This window comes from Pleurodeles waltl, chromosome 8, assembly GCF_031143425.1.
Source record: "Pleurodeles waltl isolate 20211129_DDA chromosome 8, aPleWal1.hap1.20221129, whole genome shotgun sequence".
In the NCBI taxonomy this organism is placed as follows: domain Eukaryota; kingdom Metazoa; phylum Chordata; class Amphibia; order Caudata; family Salamandridae; genus Pleurodeles; species Pleurodeles waltl.
This window is the reverse complement of record NC_090447.1, coordinates 1518781514-1518796900: the sequence shown is the minus strand read 5'-3', so window position 1 is coordinate 1518796900 and position 15387 is coordinate 1518781514. Positions and strand designations below refer to the sequence as shown.

The window sequence follows — 15387 nt, the reverse complement described above, 5'->3', positions numbered from 1 at the left end:
ATAGATGCGCGTTTCCCCATGGATGCAGGTTATTGCCGCTTTTTCACCCTCAATCCACTGATCCAGGAACACTGTTGATTCCTTTTATAACTGAGTGTCTGCAACCCGAGTCCAGTAAGGCTGTAATCAGTCTATTGTTGACTTGGAACTTGAGGGGGAAAAAGGGGTTCCGGTAGTTGTTGTACACCAAACACCCCCACGGGATAGACCCACCTCCATGGGCTCGGGTCCTGGACCCTTCTACGGACAGTATCATGCAATATGGCCCCATTCTGGACAGTGGAAACACTGCAGTATTTGTCCCATCTCCCTTCCTGGTGCCCAAGGGGTTTTGTGATCTCTGTAAACCTCTTAGGGACACTTTTGGGCACCACATTCACTTTCTGTAACTGCTTCTTATCCTTTTGAGTGGTTCAGACTTGTTCCTCCATCACCAGCTGTAGGTGTGTTTGCCCCTCTGCTAACTGTCATATGACGTTATCCAGGGAGACGGGGTCTTCCATTTTCCGGGTAGGCTTGTCAACACTCCCATCTGGCTCACCACTGTAGCTACCCCCCTTTCCATCGCCTGTTTGTCCCCTATCAATAGTAAGTAAGATGCTCTCTCTTTCTAATTATACAATAGTTTTATTTTACTTTGGGTTAGTACAGAAAAAAGGGTGGCTTGGGTTCTTGTGTTTTCTTATTCCTTCTTTTAATTTCCTTGTTTTTTGGGTAACAGGTTTTTGCCTTCCTTTTCTCCCCAGGGGTTGGTTGCGCCAGAGGACCTCACCTCGAGGACAGGAAAGGGCACAGGGCACCAGGTAAGTGTTTTTCTATATATTATAGAAGAGGGTTGGAGCTAGTGAGGAACAACCAGGAAGGAAACTTTATTGTGCATTTATATTTGGTAGGTGCTCCGAGGTGCATAGGACAATTTCCAATGTTACTTAGGGTGGGTGGTTTCACATGCACTCCTCAGTGTTCCTGGTCCCCTTTTTTCCCCTTCCCCCACTTTTTCTCTCATGCTAGGAGGGACCATACCTTGTTCAGCCACGTTCCTCCTGAAACGTGGCTGAGAGTAGGTGCCGGCTGTCCCCCTGATGCTCGGTCTTTGCCTCCTCTCACTCTGGTCTCTCCGTTCCGGCTCTCCTCGCTCCTCCCATCCGCATGGTCTCCGCTGTACTGGCTCCTCTCGCCCTCATAGCCTCTGCTGTTCCCGCTCCTCACCTTCATCTTGTCACCGCTGTCCACTTTCCTTGGCTATGCTCTCCTCTCCCTCCCGTTGTCTGGCTTCCTCCTCTTCAATCCCCGTAACCTGGATGTCGTAAAGACATCCCAGTGAGGAACTCCTCGTCATACCCCCGGGGTACTGGGTGAGCGGCTCTTTTTCTGCGGCATTCTCTCTACCCACTGCTTCCCGGCCACACATCCCAACAGGCATCAAGGGATTCTGCCAGATTAATCACTCTGCCTCCATGGCTGGGATGCTATCAATGCTTGATTCCTTTGCCCTGGCCTCTGGTCTACGCGTCAATTGGTCCAAATCAAGTATTTTTCCTCTCACCCCTATACTAACAGACCTTCACATGACATTACCGCAATATCAACTCCCATGGTCACACACTACCTTTAAGTATCTCGGGATCCAAATTTATCACTCCATTGCTGACCTGAAAGAAGGCAATATCGATAGGGCACTCAGCTCCACTCGCAGCTCAATGTCGTTCTGGGGCTCGCTCCCTTTATCTCCCATGGGTCGTGTAGCGATAGCTAAAATGCTCATCCTTCCAAGGTTTTTATATTTTTTTGCTGCCCTTCCGCTGTGTCTGCCACTGACGTTTTTTAACAAACTGCACTCATTATTAACCGATTTACTCTGGGGCAGGGACAGACGCAGAGTAGCGTTAGCTACAACACAATATCCGCAAGAGGCAGGCGGTCTGGGTATGCCCAACTTCGAGAGATACTACGCAGCCTCTCAGCTGATGTGGGTATCCACATGGCTCAAAGAAATCCCCTCCCCCGAATATATAATGCTGCAGGCATATCTGGCCCCGCAAACGATACTGTCCTCACTTTTATCTGGTCCTAGCCGCCTACCCTCCAAACTTATACTGTTAGACGCAGCTCGTTTCTGCTGGCGCAGATACGTTCAAGGTAAGACCCCTTCAGCTCCTTACTCCCCTCTGTTACCGCTGTTCCAGTTGCCGAATACCCAAACACTATCATTAAACCACGATACACGGGACATAAGTACACTAAACGCAGGCGACTACTACTCTAGCTCTAAAATGCGTACTTTCGCGGACCTAGTGGCTGCTGGGGTTATGCACACAGGAGCCTTTCTGATGTATAACGCCATTAAACGTCTACTTAACAACCTTTGGGGATCTGGTAACATTGAACCACCTGAATCCCAACTACTCACCGTTATTCTTACCATGGGTAGCGCAAAAGGCACCATAACTAAACTATATAAAGTACTGTTAGCGGAAGTCTGCTCTGCGTTACCGCTCGCTAAAGCACGCTGGGACTCTGTCCTCCCTTCACCATTACCACAAAAAATATGGACTGCGGCTCTCACAATGATTAAGTCAATATCCCGCAACCCTCGGTTGCGGTACACCCAATTCAATTATATTCATCAGGCATATTTATCTCCGGCCCGCATTCAAAGAATATACCCGAGTGCAAACCCGTCATGCCCTAGATGTGCTATTCCAGCAGCAGATTTCCACCACATGGTATGGAGCTGTCACCCCATAAATTCAGCTTGGCATCTGGTTACAAATGCCACAGCAGACATCTCATCTCATACTCTGTCGCCCACCCCAGACTCTTGTTTACTTGGCATACGTCAACGCGCCAAAGGCGATAAACATCGGCACAGATTTATTGATTTGGCATTTGTTGTCTTTAAACGCTTAATAGCCACGCACTGGAAAGCCCCACACGTACCATCTCATTCTGCCTGGCTTCGTGACTTACACAGCCGCTCACAAGCCGAAGCTCAGACATTACGCTTACTGCAACACAAAGGCCTACTACAGGATGGCCCAGAAATCTGGGACACTTTCGTGGTAGCGATTGAGAAAAAGGATGACACATACCCCCCTTAATAATAAGGGAGAAAAGAAAGAAGTGAAAAGAGAAAAAAGAGGGGAAAGAATAATAATATGTTTTTTTTTTTTTAATAAAATAACAACGGCAGAGGCATTATCCTTCGGTTTAATAATTACAGTATGTTATCCTCAGCTGCCCCATCTTCAACCATTCTGTACACTAACCTCCTCATACTCCCTCCTAACGTAATGTGGTGGCACTATTGGATGCTCATGCCGGGGCCATGCCTTCATGCACCTTAAGGCTTGCTTTGTTTATCCCTAAAGCGGCTCCATGCCTTATTATATTCTCACAACCAACATCTCAATTGTGTTGCCCCGTCCTCCATCCACAACAATCGGATCTCCTCTTCATCCCTCCCACCTTCCGGCTGGTGTATACAGTATCAGGAATAATATTAGCGGTGCCTAGCTGTGACCTTAGTTAATTAGTTGCATAATTTTCAGTGGTGTTCTTGGAACTGTACCGCGCAACTGCGCTGTAGTGACTTATAAATGTGTGTAAACAATTTGGAAGGTTATCAATAACTAAATGTGTTGTTGTGTGTGCACAATGTTTAATAAACAGATTTAAAAAAAAAAAAGGGATTCTGCCAGATGTCTTCATCTCTGAAAGCCTGGGGCTCACAGACAATTTCCAGAATTCCCTTCTCTCACCTGCAACAGAGAACGTTTTTGTGAGCCACTATAGACACATTGCTCAACAAGACATTCATGTCCATAGACAGCGGAAACTCTTCTCTCTGACCCACTCGCTTTCAAAAAGAAGGTCCGCTTCCATTTGCCGGATAAAATCTCTTCTCTGTGTGATGGTCTCAGCCGTTCGCCTAGTACCTCATGGTCGTCTCAAAATGCAACCCTTCCATGAACAATTGGGCGCACAAAGGCTCCAATCGGAGGGACATTTCGACGATATTGTACAGATCATACGTCTCATGCAAGCAACTTTTCCCTGGTGGACAATCTCTCTGCGGGAATCACATTCCTTCCTCCCATTTCAGAGTACATCACTACAACAGAAGTGTAGGAAAGTGCCCTCTTTCTTAACATGGTTACACCCCATTTTCTGCCTGTTGTCAGTGTGCTCGACTGTGTTCGCTGGGATCCTGCTAACCAGGACCCCAGTGATTATGCACTCTCCTCTGAATTTGGTTGCTACTAACTTTTTCTTCCCCAATTGGCATACTGCACCCCTGCCCCCCCCCGCCCCCCCAATGTAAGTCCCTAGTATATGATTCCTAGGTACCCAGGGCATTGGGATTCCAGGGGATTCCTATGGGCTGCAGCAGTTATCTTGCCACCCATAGGGATCCCATACAAAGGATTCTACAGGCCTGCCATTGCATGCACCCGTTTTCACTACACCAGGTCACCATGTCACCCCTATGGTAGGCCCCCTCAGCCCAGAGGTCAGGGTGCAGGTACCTGTGTGTGAGGGCACCCCTGCACTACTAGAGGTGCCCCCACAAAATCCAGATCCATTTTCCTGGACTTTGTGAGTGCGGATACACCATTTTACGCATGCACTGGACATAGGTCACTACCTATGTCCAGCCACATAATGGTAATGCTGCGACGCTATGGGTCCCCTGCGACTCCCCCTACTGGGTTGAGTCCTCCTGGGCCTTGCTGGTCCCCGGCAGCACCTCTTTTCCACTAATTGTGAGATCGCCTTTGCCAAGGCTTGTTGGCGGAAATCCTGCACTGACCCATCTGCAATCTTCTTTCCAGCGTGGGATATCTTCTACATCCATCAGGAACTCTTCTCCGGCTCCAGGGCTGCAGTGCTGACCTGTTCTTCAGTACCGTCGACCAACTCCTGCATCCACAGCTGGGTGGGTAGTACCTCCTACTCCTCCTGGACTCCACTGTGACTCTTGGACTTGGTCCCCTCTCTACACAGGTCTTCTTTCTTCAGGAATCCACCACTGGTTCTCTTGCAGTCTTCTCTGGGTGTCTTCTTTTTCTTCTTTTGGGTGGTTTGTAGAAAGTTCAGTGTTTTACTCCTGCATTCCTGGTCTCTGGGGGTTCCCATGTTACTTTTCTTTGTGGTTTTCTAATACCCCCAGCTCCCCTCTACACAGTTTACTTACTTACTTTTTCATGTGTGTAACTGCTGTGTGACTGCAGTGGTATTGCATGAGCTTTGCATGTCTCCTAGATGAGGCTTGGCTGCTCATCCACAGCTACCTTTAGAGAGCCTGGCTTCTAGACACTGCCTACACTTCACTAAGAGAGAGGATACCTGGACCTGGTATAAGGTGTAAGTACCATAGGTATCCATCACACACCAGGCCGGCTTCCTACAAGAAGCTTCTCTAGAAGATTGGGAAGCTCATCTGCAATACCTCCAGATTCAGGGTAAGTGGACCCTCTATCAGTCAAAGCCTCCTCGAACTCAAAACACAATCTCCCTAACGCTTCAAACGTTTCTACCGAGAAGTCAAGGCTCCTCTGTTTTGATAAAAACAGACAACACAAGCAGCATGCATTATCTCGTCAAACAGGAAATCCCAGACTCTATCCCAAGAAGCTCAGTCTATCTGGCAGTGGGCACTAATTCATCAAGTGACCATAAGAGCAGAACATCTCCCAGGAGTTCACAAGTCTCTAGCAGACACCTTGAGCAGAACAAACCAAAGCTATCATGACTGGGAGCTAAACCAGCGAGTCCTGGATACCATATTTCAAACATGGGGCAAGCCCAACCTATACTTATTTGCATCACGAGAGAACAAGAAATGCTGGTTTTATGCAAGCAGATATCCTCAAAAGGGATCTTGTGGGAATGCCTTTCGATGCAGTGGTCTGGGATCTGTGATTATGCTTTTTACTCAATTTCTCTTCTTTAGAGAGTTCTCAAAAAGATCAAACAGAAACCATGCCAGATAATACTCATTGTGCCAAGATGAACAAGACAACATTGGTTTACAGAGCTCCCTATGTTATCGATAGACAAACCTATTCAGCTCAAGCCTCAGGTAGGCCTGTTGTCGATTAACTACAACAACTAGATATATCAGAAGACTGTAGAAAAATTCTGGCGAGAGCTAGAGCTGCCTCCACTAAAAAAACTTATAGCCTCAAATGGAAACAGTTTTGCCTTTTGTGCAAGAAGTCCAACGTATATTCTAGTTTCCTATTTCATCTCCTCCAGAACAGGTGTTGCCATATTTACTATCTCTAGTCAAATCTGGTCTAGCACATTCCTTTGTCAAAGTACATTTGGCTGCTATTTCCAGATACAGACGGACTTTGAGATCTCCTTCATTATGGTCACACAGATTAATCCTCCAATTCCTTAAAGAGCTTTTCAGAGCATATCCTCAAATAGTCACTGTCTCCTGCAAAGGCAACTTAACAGAGTATTATCTCAGTTGATGAAAAGCCCATTGGAACCGGTTCACAGGGCTGAGTTAAAATTCCTGGAAAATGACTCTCTTGCTTGCCTTCACCTCTACTAGAAGAGTAAGTGAACTGCAAACGTTCACTATTAACAAACCTTTCTTACAATTCAAAGAATCCATGGTAATCTTATGAGCTAATCCCAAATTAATACTAAATGTTCCTACTGATTTTCATCTAAATCAATCATTCATGCTTAAGACTTTCTTTCCCAATCCCCAAACAGCAGCAGAACAGAGTCTGCATACTCTGGACATCAAGAGATGTTTTAAAATTTTACCTACATCAAACAAAGCATATTCACAATACTGACAACTTTTTATGGCTTATGGTAACAATAACAAAGGTGGACCAGTCTCCAAATCCACTACAGCAAGATAGATTTAATCGCCCATTCAGTACTAACATTCAAAGCAGGCAGATTTTTAACACAAAAGACTAGAGCTCACTCCACTAGAGCAGTTTCTACTACAGCGGCCTCATTTGCTGGGGTCTCCATTGAAAATATATGCCATGCTGCAACATGAGTGTGTACATTTTCACCCAGCACTACTGTCTGGATACAGCAGACTGATACAGCTGTCGATCAAGCAGTACTTCAGCATCTTCTCCAGTAAGGTGAGCCTCTTTCACTATGTACCCGCCATCCGCTGTCATGTGCATATGTATTTGATTAAGATTTATCGCACTGTTCTGATTTAAGCATGTTAATCTGTGAAAGATACCCCAGTACAGGAGAGAGAATTTGTTAGTTACCTGTAACTCCCGTTCTCCAGTATCGGTATCTTTCATAGATTCACATGTGACCCACCCTCCTCCCGTTGGAGGCTCTCCTTCTTGGCTGTTAAGGTCTATACCACTAGTGTAATCTAAAGGAAGATGCCTCTGTCGGTAGTGTTCTAAAGGGTCCTGTCACCTGATTGGTCATTGTTCAACTTTAGTTCTTTTTTAAAGGAAATAGGTAGGCTCTTAAGCTGAACCTTGCATTCCCTTAACATGCTATTATACTGGTATATACTGTTTACTATGATATCGTGGGACTCCCACTTCGGGGAATGATTCAAGCATGTGAGTCTATGAAAGAAAACAATACTGGAGAACGGGAGTTATAGGTAAGTAAAACATTCTTTCCACTTTGCTACTTACATGGTTGTCATATTGTAATAATGCTACAAAAGAAGTGATCACAGGTGGGATATTTAAAATGTGTCCCTTAACTTGAACCAGGGTGTAAAGAAATGGCTCCCTGTTGCAGTTACCCCCCACTTTTTGACTGATACTGACTTGACTGAGAAGTGTGCTGGGACCCTGCTAACCAGGCCCCAGCACCAGTGTTCTTTCACCTAAAATGTACCATTGTTTCCACAATTGGCGCAACCCGGGCACCTAGGTAAGTCCCTTGTAACTGGTACCCCTGGTACCAAGGGCCCTGATGCCAGGGAAGGTCTCTAAGGGCTGCAGCATGTCTTATGCCACCCTAGGGACCCCTCACTCAGCACAGACACACTGCTTGTGTGTGCTGGTGGGGAGAAAATGACTAAGTCGACATGGCACTCCCCTCAGGGTGCCATGCCAACCTCACACTGCCTGTGGCATAGGTAAGTCACCCCTCTAGCAGGCCTTACAGCCCTAAGGCAGGGTGCACTATACCACAGGTGAGGGCATATGTGCATGAGCACTATGCCCCTACAGTGTCTAATCAAAACCTTAGACATTGTAAGTGCAGGGTTGCCATAAGAGTATATGGTCTGGGAGTCTGTCAAAAACGAACTCCACAGCTCCATAATGGCTACACTGAATACTGGGAAGTTTAGTATCAAACTTCTCAGAATAATAAACCCACACTGATGCCAGTGTTGGATTTATTAAAAAATGCACACAGAGGGCATCTTAGAGATGCCCCCTGTATTTTACCCAATTGTTCAGTGCAGGACTGACTGGTCTCTGCCAGCCTGCTGCTGAGAGACGAGTTTCTGACCCCATGCGGTGAGAGCCTTTGTGCTGTCTGAGGACAGAAACAAAGCCTGCTCTGGGTGGAGGTGCTTCACACCTCCCCCCTGCAGGAACTATAACACCTAGCAGTGAGCTTCAAAGGCTCAAGCTTCGTGTTATAATGCCCCAGGGCACTCCAGCTAGTGGAGATGCCCGCCCCCCTGGACCCAGCCCCCACTTTTGGCGGCAAGTCCAGGAGAGATAATGAGAAAAACAAGGAGTCGTCACTGGACAGTCAGGACAGCCCCTAAGGTGTCCTGAGCTGAGGTGACTCTGACTTTTAGAAATCCTCCATCTTGTAGAAGGAGGATTCCCCCAATAGGAATAGGGATGTGCCCCCCTCCCCTCAGGGAGGAGGCACAAAGAGGGTGTACCCACCCTCAAGGACAGTAGCCATTGGCTACTGCCCTCCCAGACCTAAACACACCCCTAAATTCAGTATTTAGGGGCTCCCCAGAACCTAGGAACTCAGATTCCTGCAACCTAAAGAAGAAGAGGACTGCTGAGCTGAAAAACCCTGCAGAGAAGACGGAGACATCAACTGCTTTGGCCCCAGCCCTACCGGCCTGTCTCCCCCCTTCGGAAGAAAACTGCTCCAGCGACGCTTTCCCCAGGACCAGCGACCTCTGAATCCTCAGAGGACTGCCCTGCACTAAAAGGACAAAGAAACTCCCGAGAACAGCCGCCCTGTTCAACAAAGACTGCAACTTTGTTTTCAGAGGAGCAACTTTAAAGACCCCTGCAATTCCCGCCAGAAGCGTGAGACTTGCAACACTGCACCCGGCGACCCCGACTCGACTGGTGAAGAAACAACGCTACAGGGAGGACCCCCAGGCGACTCCAAGACTGTGAGTAACCAAAGTTGTCCCCCCTTAGCCCCCACAGCGGCGCCTGCAGAGGGAATCCCGAGGCTCCCCCTGACCGCGACTGCCTGACTCCCAGATCCCGACGCCTGGAAAAGACCCTGCACCCGCAGCCCCCAGGACCTGAAGGATCGGAACTCCAGTGCAGGAGTGACCCCAGGAGGCCCTCTCCCTTGCCCAGGTGGTGGCTACCCCGAGGAGCCCCCCCCCCCCCCCCCTTGCCTGCCTGCACCGCTGAAGAGACCCCTTGGTCTCCCATTGATTCCTATTACAAACCCGACGCTTGTTTGCACACTGCACCCGGCCGCCCCCGTGCTGCTGAGGGTGTACTTTCTGTGTGGACTTGTGTACCCCCGGTGCCCTACAAAACCACCCTGGTCTGCCCTCCGAAGACGCGGGTACTTACCTGCTGGCAGACTGGAACCGGGGCACCCCCTTCTCCATTGAAGCCTATGTGTTTTGGGCACCACTTTGAACTCTGCACCTGACCGGCCCTGAGCTGCTGGTGTGGTGACTTTGGGGTTGCTCTGAACCCCCAACAGTGGGCTACCTTGGACCCCAATTTAAACCCCGTAGGTGGTTTACTTACCTGCTAGAACTAACAATAACTTACCTCCCCTAGGAACTGTGAAAATTGCAGTGTCCACTTTTAAAATAGCTATATGTGTTTTATGTAAAAAGTATATATGCTATTGTGATTATTCAAAGTTCCTAAAGTACTTACCTGCAATACCTTTCAAATGAGATATTACATGTAGAATTTGAACCTGTGGTTCTTAAAATAAACTAAGAAAATATATTTTTCTATACAAAAACCTATTGGCCTGGAATTGTCTTTGAGTGTGTGTTCCCCATTTATTGCCTGTGTGTATGTACAACAAATGCTTAACACTACCCTCTGATAAGCCTACTGCTCGACCACACTACCACAAAATAGAGCATTAGAATTATCTCTTTTTGCCACTACCTTACCTCTAAGGGGAACCCTTGGACTCTGTGCATACTATTCCTTACTTTGAAATAGTGCATACAGAGCCAACTTCCTACACAGGGCATGACAGGGAAGCTAAAAGCAGTCCTGGCAAAAATGCTGAAAAAAGCCTGCTTCTTTCCTTTCTTTGCGCTATCTCTCTTAACATCCAACCATTCTTGCTCTCTTTCCTGACTCTCCTCTCGCTCTGATCGCTTTCTCTCTACCTCCTTCTGGCCTGCTCGCTTTTTCTCTCTCTGTCTGCTGCCATTAACCTCCGGGTGCTGGATAATGAGACAGATGCACCAGCAGCGGCCATTGGCTTTCAGAACTGGCCTCCGGGGGCTCCAGCCCACTGGGATAATGCCAGAGGGAATAAAAGGCCAGTTCAGCCCTAATTAAGATCCTGTGGTTGCAGCATCAGTTAGTTGCTTTTGCCTGTGTGGTCAGTGTTGTGTCTTGAAATCACAGATAGTATTATTCTCGATTATAAGTACATATAACCTTGTACTCGAGCCTGCGCCAATAGGTTTTGCTTTTGTATACTGTATGCACACAGAGCACACTGACCACACACTCACAGGCGCACATTTTCATAAAGTTAATACAAATGCAGGCATCAGAGCACACAGAGCAACAACATTCAGTAGGGTACACAGATCAACATGCTCCCTCCTGGTTCTTAACCCGCTTTTTTTGGCTTTTAGGATTTTGTGCGTGTTACCATTGCTAACCAGTGTGTATGCCTCTTTCCAGTCACCTGGTTCTTGCCCTTTCCTGGTTGCATAGTGGGTTCCTGCCAGAGTGCTCAGGCTCCTCGCATCTGTACTAAAGAAAAAGTTAATATTAAGCCCAGTCAATGTCTGACTGGGCCCGGAGCTTGTAAACTGTCAAACTAGGGTCTGAGCTGCTTTACTTTTATTTCAAAAGGTATAAAGACCACCCCTGGTGGGCAGTGTAAACAAGGCCAGGCTAGCCAGTGCTGCTGCTGTTACTGAAGACGGACAGGAAATAACCGCTACAAAAAGATAATGGACAGTAAATGACTGGTATTTACCAGTTACAGACGCTAACATGAGAGATGCATTTACCGGTGGTGTTTGCACACTACCCTCCCACCCCGGGATGCAAGCATGTTTGCTCTCTCTGGCCCTGTGTAGCCGTGTTCTGCAAGCGCTGGATAACTGAGGTACTAAAGCAGCAGAAAGAAGTAGAATAAGCTGTGCTGAATCAAGCTGACATGCTAGCATGATGGTGCTTTATCATGGAGCAACTGGGCCTGAGGTTGCTCGAGCCCACAAATAGAAGATTCTACCTGAAGGCTGAGGCGGTCGAGGCAATAAGTGCTTCTCTGGGTGGTGTGGCTGTGGATTGGTGAGTGAGGAGGCTCAACTGCTAGAGGCCATGTTGCACCGGTGACTGGTGGGTCCAATTGATGTGTTGCTTAAAGGAGGTGGAGTAGTGTCCTTTTAACAGAGCAGTCTATAGCTTTTTGAGACAAATGTGTCTGGGCTGACAGACCATACCCCTCCCTCTACATTGTCCAAGCCCTCCCAATGTGATTCTACAAGGCCATACTTGCCCAGATTGTGGGAGGATTCATCATCTCTCTCACTGGCAGTCCATAACAGACAAATGGGTCTTGCAGATCATACAGAAGGGCTACTCCCTTTCTTGCCCAACCCCACCCCCTCCATCATCCCAAGTGCCTCCCTCAAAAGAACAGCTGAATGTGGATCATTTGGTTTTGCTCCACAAGGAAGTTGCGGCTGTCTAGAAAGGGTCCTGATAGCAGAAGTAGGCAGTGGTTGTGATTCCTGCTACTTTCTGATAGCCAAAAAGAAGAAGGGTCTTCACCCTATTTTGGATTTATGAGACATCAGTCTCTTCCTCAAGAAAGAGAAATTCAAGATGCTTACTCTAGCTCAAGCTTGCCTGCTCTGGACCAAGGAGACCAGATGCATATTTCCACATTCCCATCCTGCCTGCCCTCCGGCGTTACCCGCGGTTCAAGGTAGGGTAAGAGCACTTTCAGTTTAGCGTGCTACCCTTTGGCCTTACTTGCGCCTCTCTGGTGTTCAAGAAAGTGATGGACGTGGTCACAGCTCATTTGCGCAGGCTAGGGGTTTGTCTCCCCCCTCCCCCCCCCCCCCCCCCACCACCTCAACCACTGGCTGTTGACAGTGGGTTCGCCCCAGGCTGCCACCTCCAGACTATGGCGGACCGCCTGCATTCGCTGGAGTTCACTATAAACGTGCCAAAGTCCCGCCGGACTCACTTTCGGATGCTCTTTTTCACTGGAGCTGTTCTGGACACAGTGCAGTTTCAGGCCTATCCTCCTGAGCAGCAAGTCCAGGATATTCAACTTATGATTCTGATGTTTCGGCCTCTATCCCGGATTTCGGTGAAACAGACTCTGAGGCTGCTTGGCCTCATGCATCCATTTAGTAAATCATGCCAGATGGCATATGAGGCCTCTGCAGTGGGACCTGAAGTTCCAGTAGGTGGAGCATCACAGGAATCTCACCAACATGGTTCAGATCTCAGGGGGAACTGCAAAAGACCCCTGCAGTGGTGGTTAAATAACCTCGATTGGGTCAGAGGCAGACTACTCTCCCTTCTCCAACCAGATCTCACAGTAGTGACAGATGCGTCACTTCCGGGATGGGACGGCCATCTGGAAGAGGTGGAGATTAGAGGACTCTGGTCTCCAGCGGAATCCAGCTCCAGATGACCTGACTGGCATTGAAAGCACCTTCACATGCCGAGCTGTAGAATATCTAAAGCTCATCCTCCTCACCTTCACACGCTGAGCTGTAGAATATTTAAAGTTCATCCTCCTCCACCTTCACACGCTGAGCTGTAGAATATTTAAAGTTCATCCTCCTCCACCTTCACATGCTGAGCTGTAGAATATCTAAAGCTAATCCTCCTCACTTTCACATGCTGAGCTGTAGAATATCTAAAGCTCTTCCTCTTCACATGCCGAGCTGTAGAATATCTAAAGCTCTTCCTCTTCACCTTCACATGCCGAGCTGTAGAATATCTAAAGCTCTTCACCTTCACATGCCGAGCTGTAGAATATCTAAAGCTCTTCACCTTCACATGCCGAGCTGTAGAATATCTAAAGCTCTTTACCTTCACATGCCGAGCTGTAGAATATCTAAAGCTCATCCTCCTCTACCTTCAGATGCTGAGCTGTAGAATATCTAAAGCTCATCCTCTTCACATGCCGAGCTGCAGAATATCTAAAGCTTATCCTCCTCACTTTCACATGCCGAGCTGTAGAATATCTAAAGCTCTTCTTCTTCACATGCCAAGCTGCAGAATATCTAAAGCTCATCCTTCTCACCTTCACATGCCGAGTTGTAGAATATCTAAAGCTCATCCTCCTCACTTTCACATGCCGAGCTGTAGAATATCTAAAGCTCATCCTTCTCACTTTCACATGCCGTGCTGTAGAATATCTAAAGCTCACTCTCCTCACCTTCACATGCCGAGCTGTAGAATATCTAAAGCTCATCCTACTCCTTCACATGCCGAGCTGTAGAATATCTAAAGCTCTTCCTCTTCACATGCCGAGCTGCAGAATTTCTAAAGCTCATCCTCCTCACCTTGACATGCTGAGCTGTAGAATATCTAAAGCTCACTCTCCTCAGCTTCACATGCTGAGTAGTAGAATATCTAAAGCTCTTCCTCTTCACCTTCACATGCCGAGCTGTAGAATATCTAAAGCTCTTCCTCTTCACCTTCACATGCCGAGCTGTAGAATATCTAAAGCTCTTCCTCTTCACCTTCACATGCCGAGCTGTAGAATATCTAAAGCTCATCCTCCTCTACCTTCAGATGCTGAGCTGTAGAATATCTAAAGCTCATCCTCTTCACATGCCGAGCTGCAGAATTTCTAAAGCTCATCCTCCTCACCTTGACATGCTGAGCTGTAGAATATCTAAAGCTCACTCTCCTCAGCTTCACATGCCGAGTAGTAGAATATCTAAAGCTCTTCCTCTTCACCTTCACATGCCGAGTAGTAGAATATCTAAAGCTCTTCCTCTTCACCTTCACATGCCGAGCTGTAGAATATCTAAAGCTCTTCCTCTTCACCTTCACATGCCGAGCTGTAGAATATCTAAAGCTCTTCCTCTTCACCTTCACATGCCGAGCTGTAGAATATCTAAAGCTCTTCCTCTTCACCTTCACATGCCGAGCTGTAGAATATCTAAAGCTCTTCACCTTCACATGCCGAGCTGTAGAATATCTAAAGCTCTTCACCTTCACATGCCGAGCTGTAGAATATCTAAAGCTCATCCTCCTCTACCTTCAGATGCTGAGCTGTAGAATATCTAAAGCTCATCCTCTTCACATGCCGAGCTGCAGAATATCTAAAGCTCATCCTCCTCACTTTCACATGCCGAGCTGTAGAATATCTAAAGCTCATCCTCCCTTTCACATGCCGAGCTGTAGACTATCTAGAGCTCATCCTCCTCCACCTTCACATGCCGAGCTGTAGAATATCTAAAGCTCTTCACCTTCACATGCCGAGCTGTAGAATATCTAAAGCTCTTCACCTTCACATGCCGAGCTGTAGAATATCTAAACCTCATCCTCCTCTACCTTCAGATGCTGAGCTGTAGAATATCTAAAGCTCATCCTCTTCACATGCCGAGCTGCAGAATATCTAAAGCTCATCCTTCTCACCTTCACATGCCGAGTTGTAGAATATCTAAAGCTCATCTCCTCACTTTCACATGCCGAGCTGTAGAATATCTAAAGCTCACTCTCCTCACCTTCACATGCCGAGCTGAAGAATATCTAAAGCTCATCCTACTCCACCTTCACATGCAGAGCTGTAGAATATCTAAAGCTCTTCCTCTTCACATGCCGAGCTGCAGAATATCTAAAGCTCATCCTCCTCACCTTCACATGCCGAGCTGTAGAATATCTAAAGCTCACTCTCCTCAGCTTCAAATGCTGAGCTGTAAAATTTCTACAGCCCATCCTTATGCTCATCCGCTTCACTTGCCTTACTGTAGAATATCTGCTGCTCACCCTC

At 47.4% G+C, this 15387-nt stretch overlaps 1 protein-coding gene across 3 annotated transcripts in view; it reads left to right on the top strand.

Moving 5' to 3' along the window:
- Window positions 1-15387, top strand: part of LOC138248864 (zinc finger protein interacting with ribonucleoprotein K-like) — a 123895-nt gene that overhangs the window by 7125 nt on the left and 101383 nt on the right. For all 3 annotated transcript variants that reach the window (XM_069202823.1, XM_069202821.1, XM_069202822.1), the window contains one exon: window positions 747-803. In XM_069202823.1, coding sequence (XP_069058924.1) covers window positions 747-803 — 57 coding nt within the window. The remainder of the gene's footprint in view (window positions 1-746; window positions 804-15387) is intronic.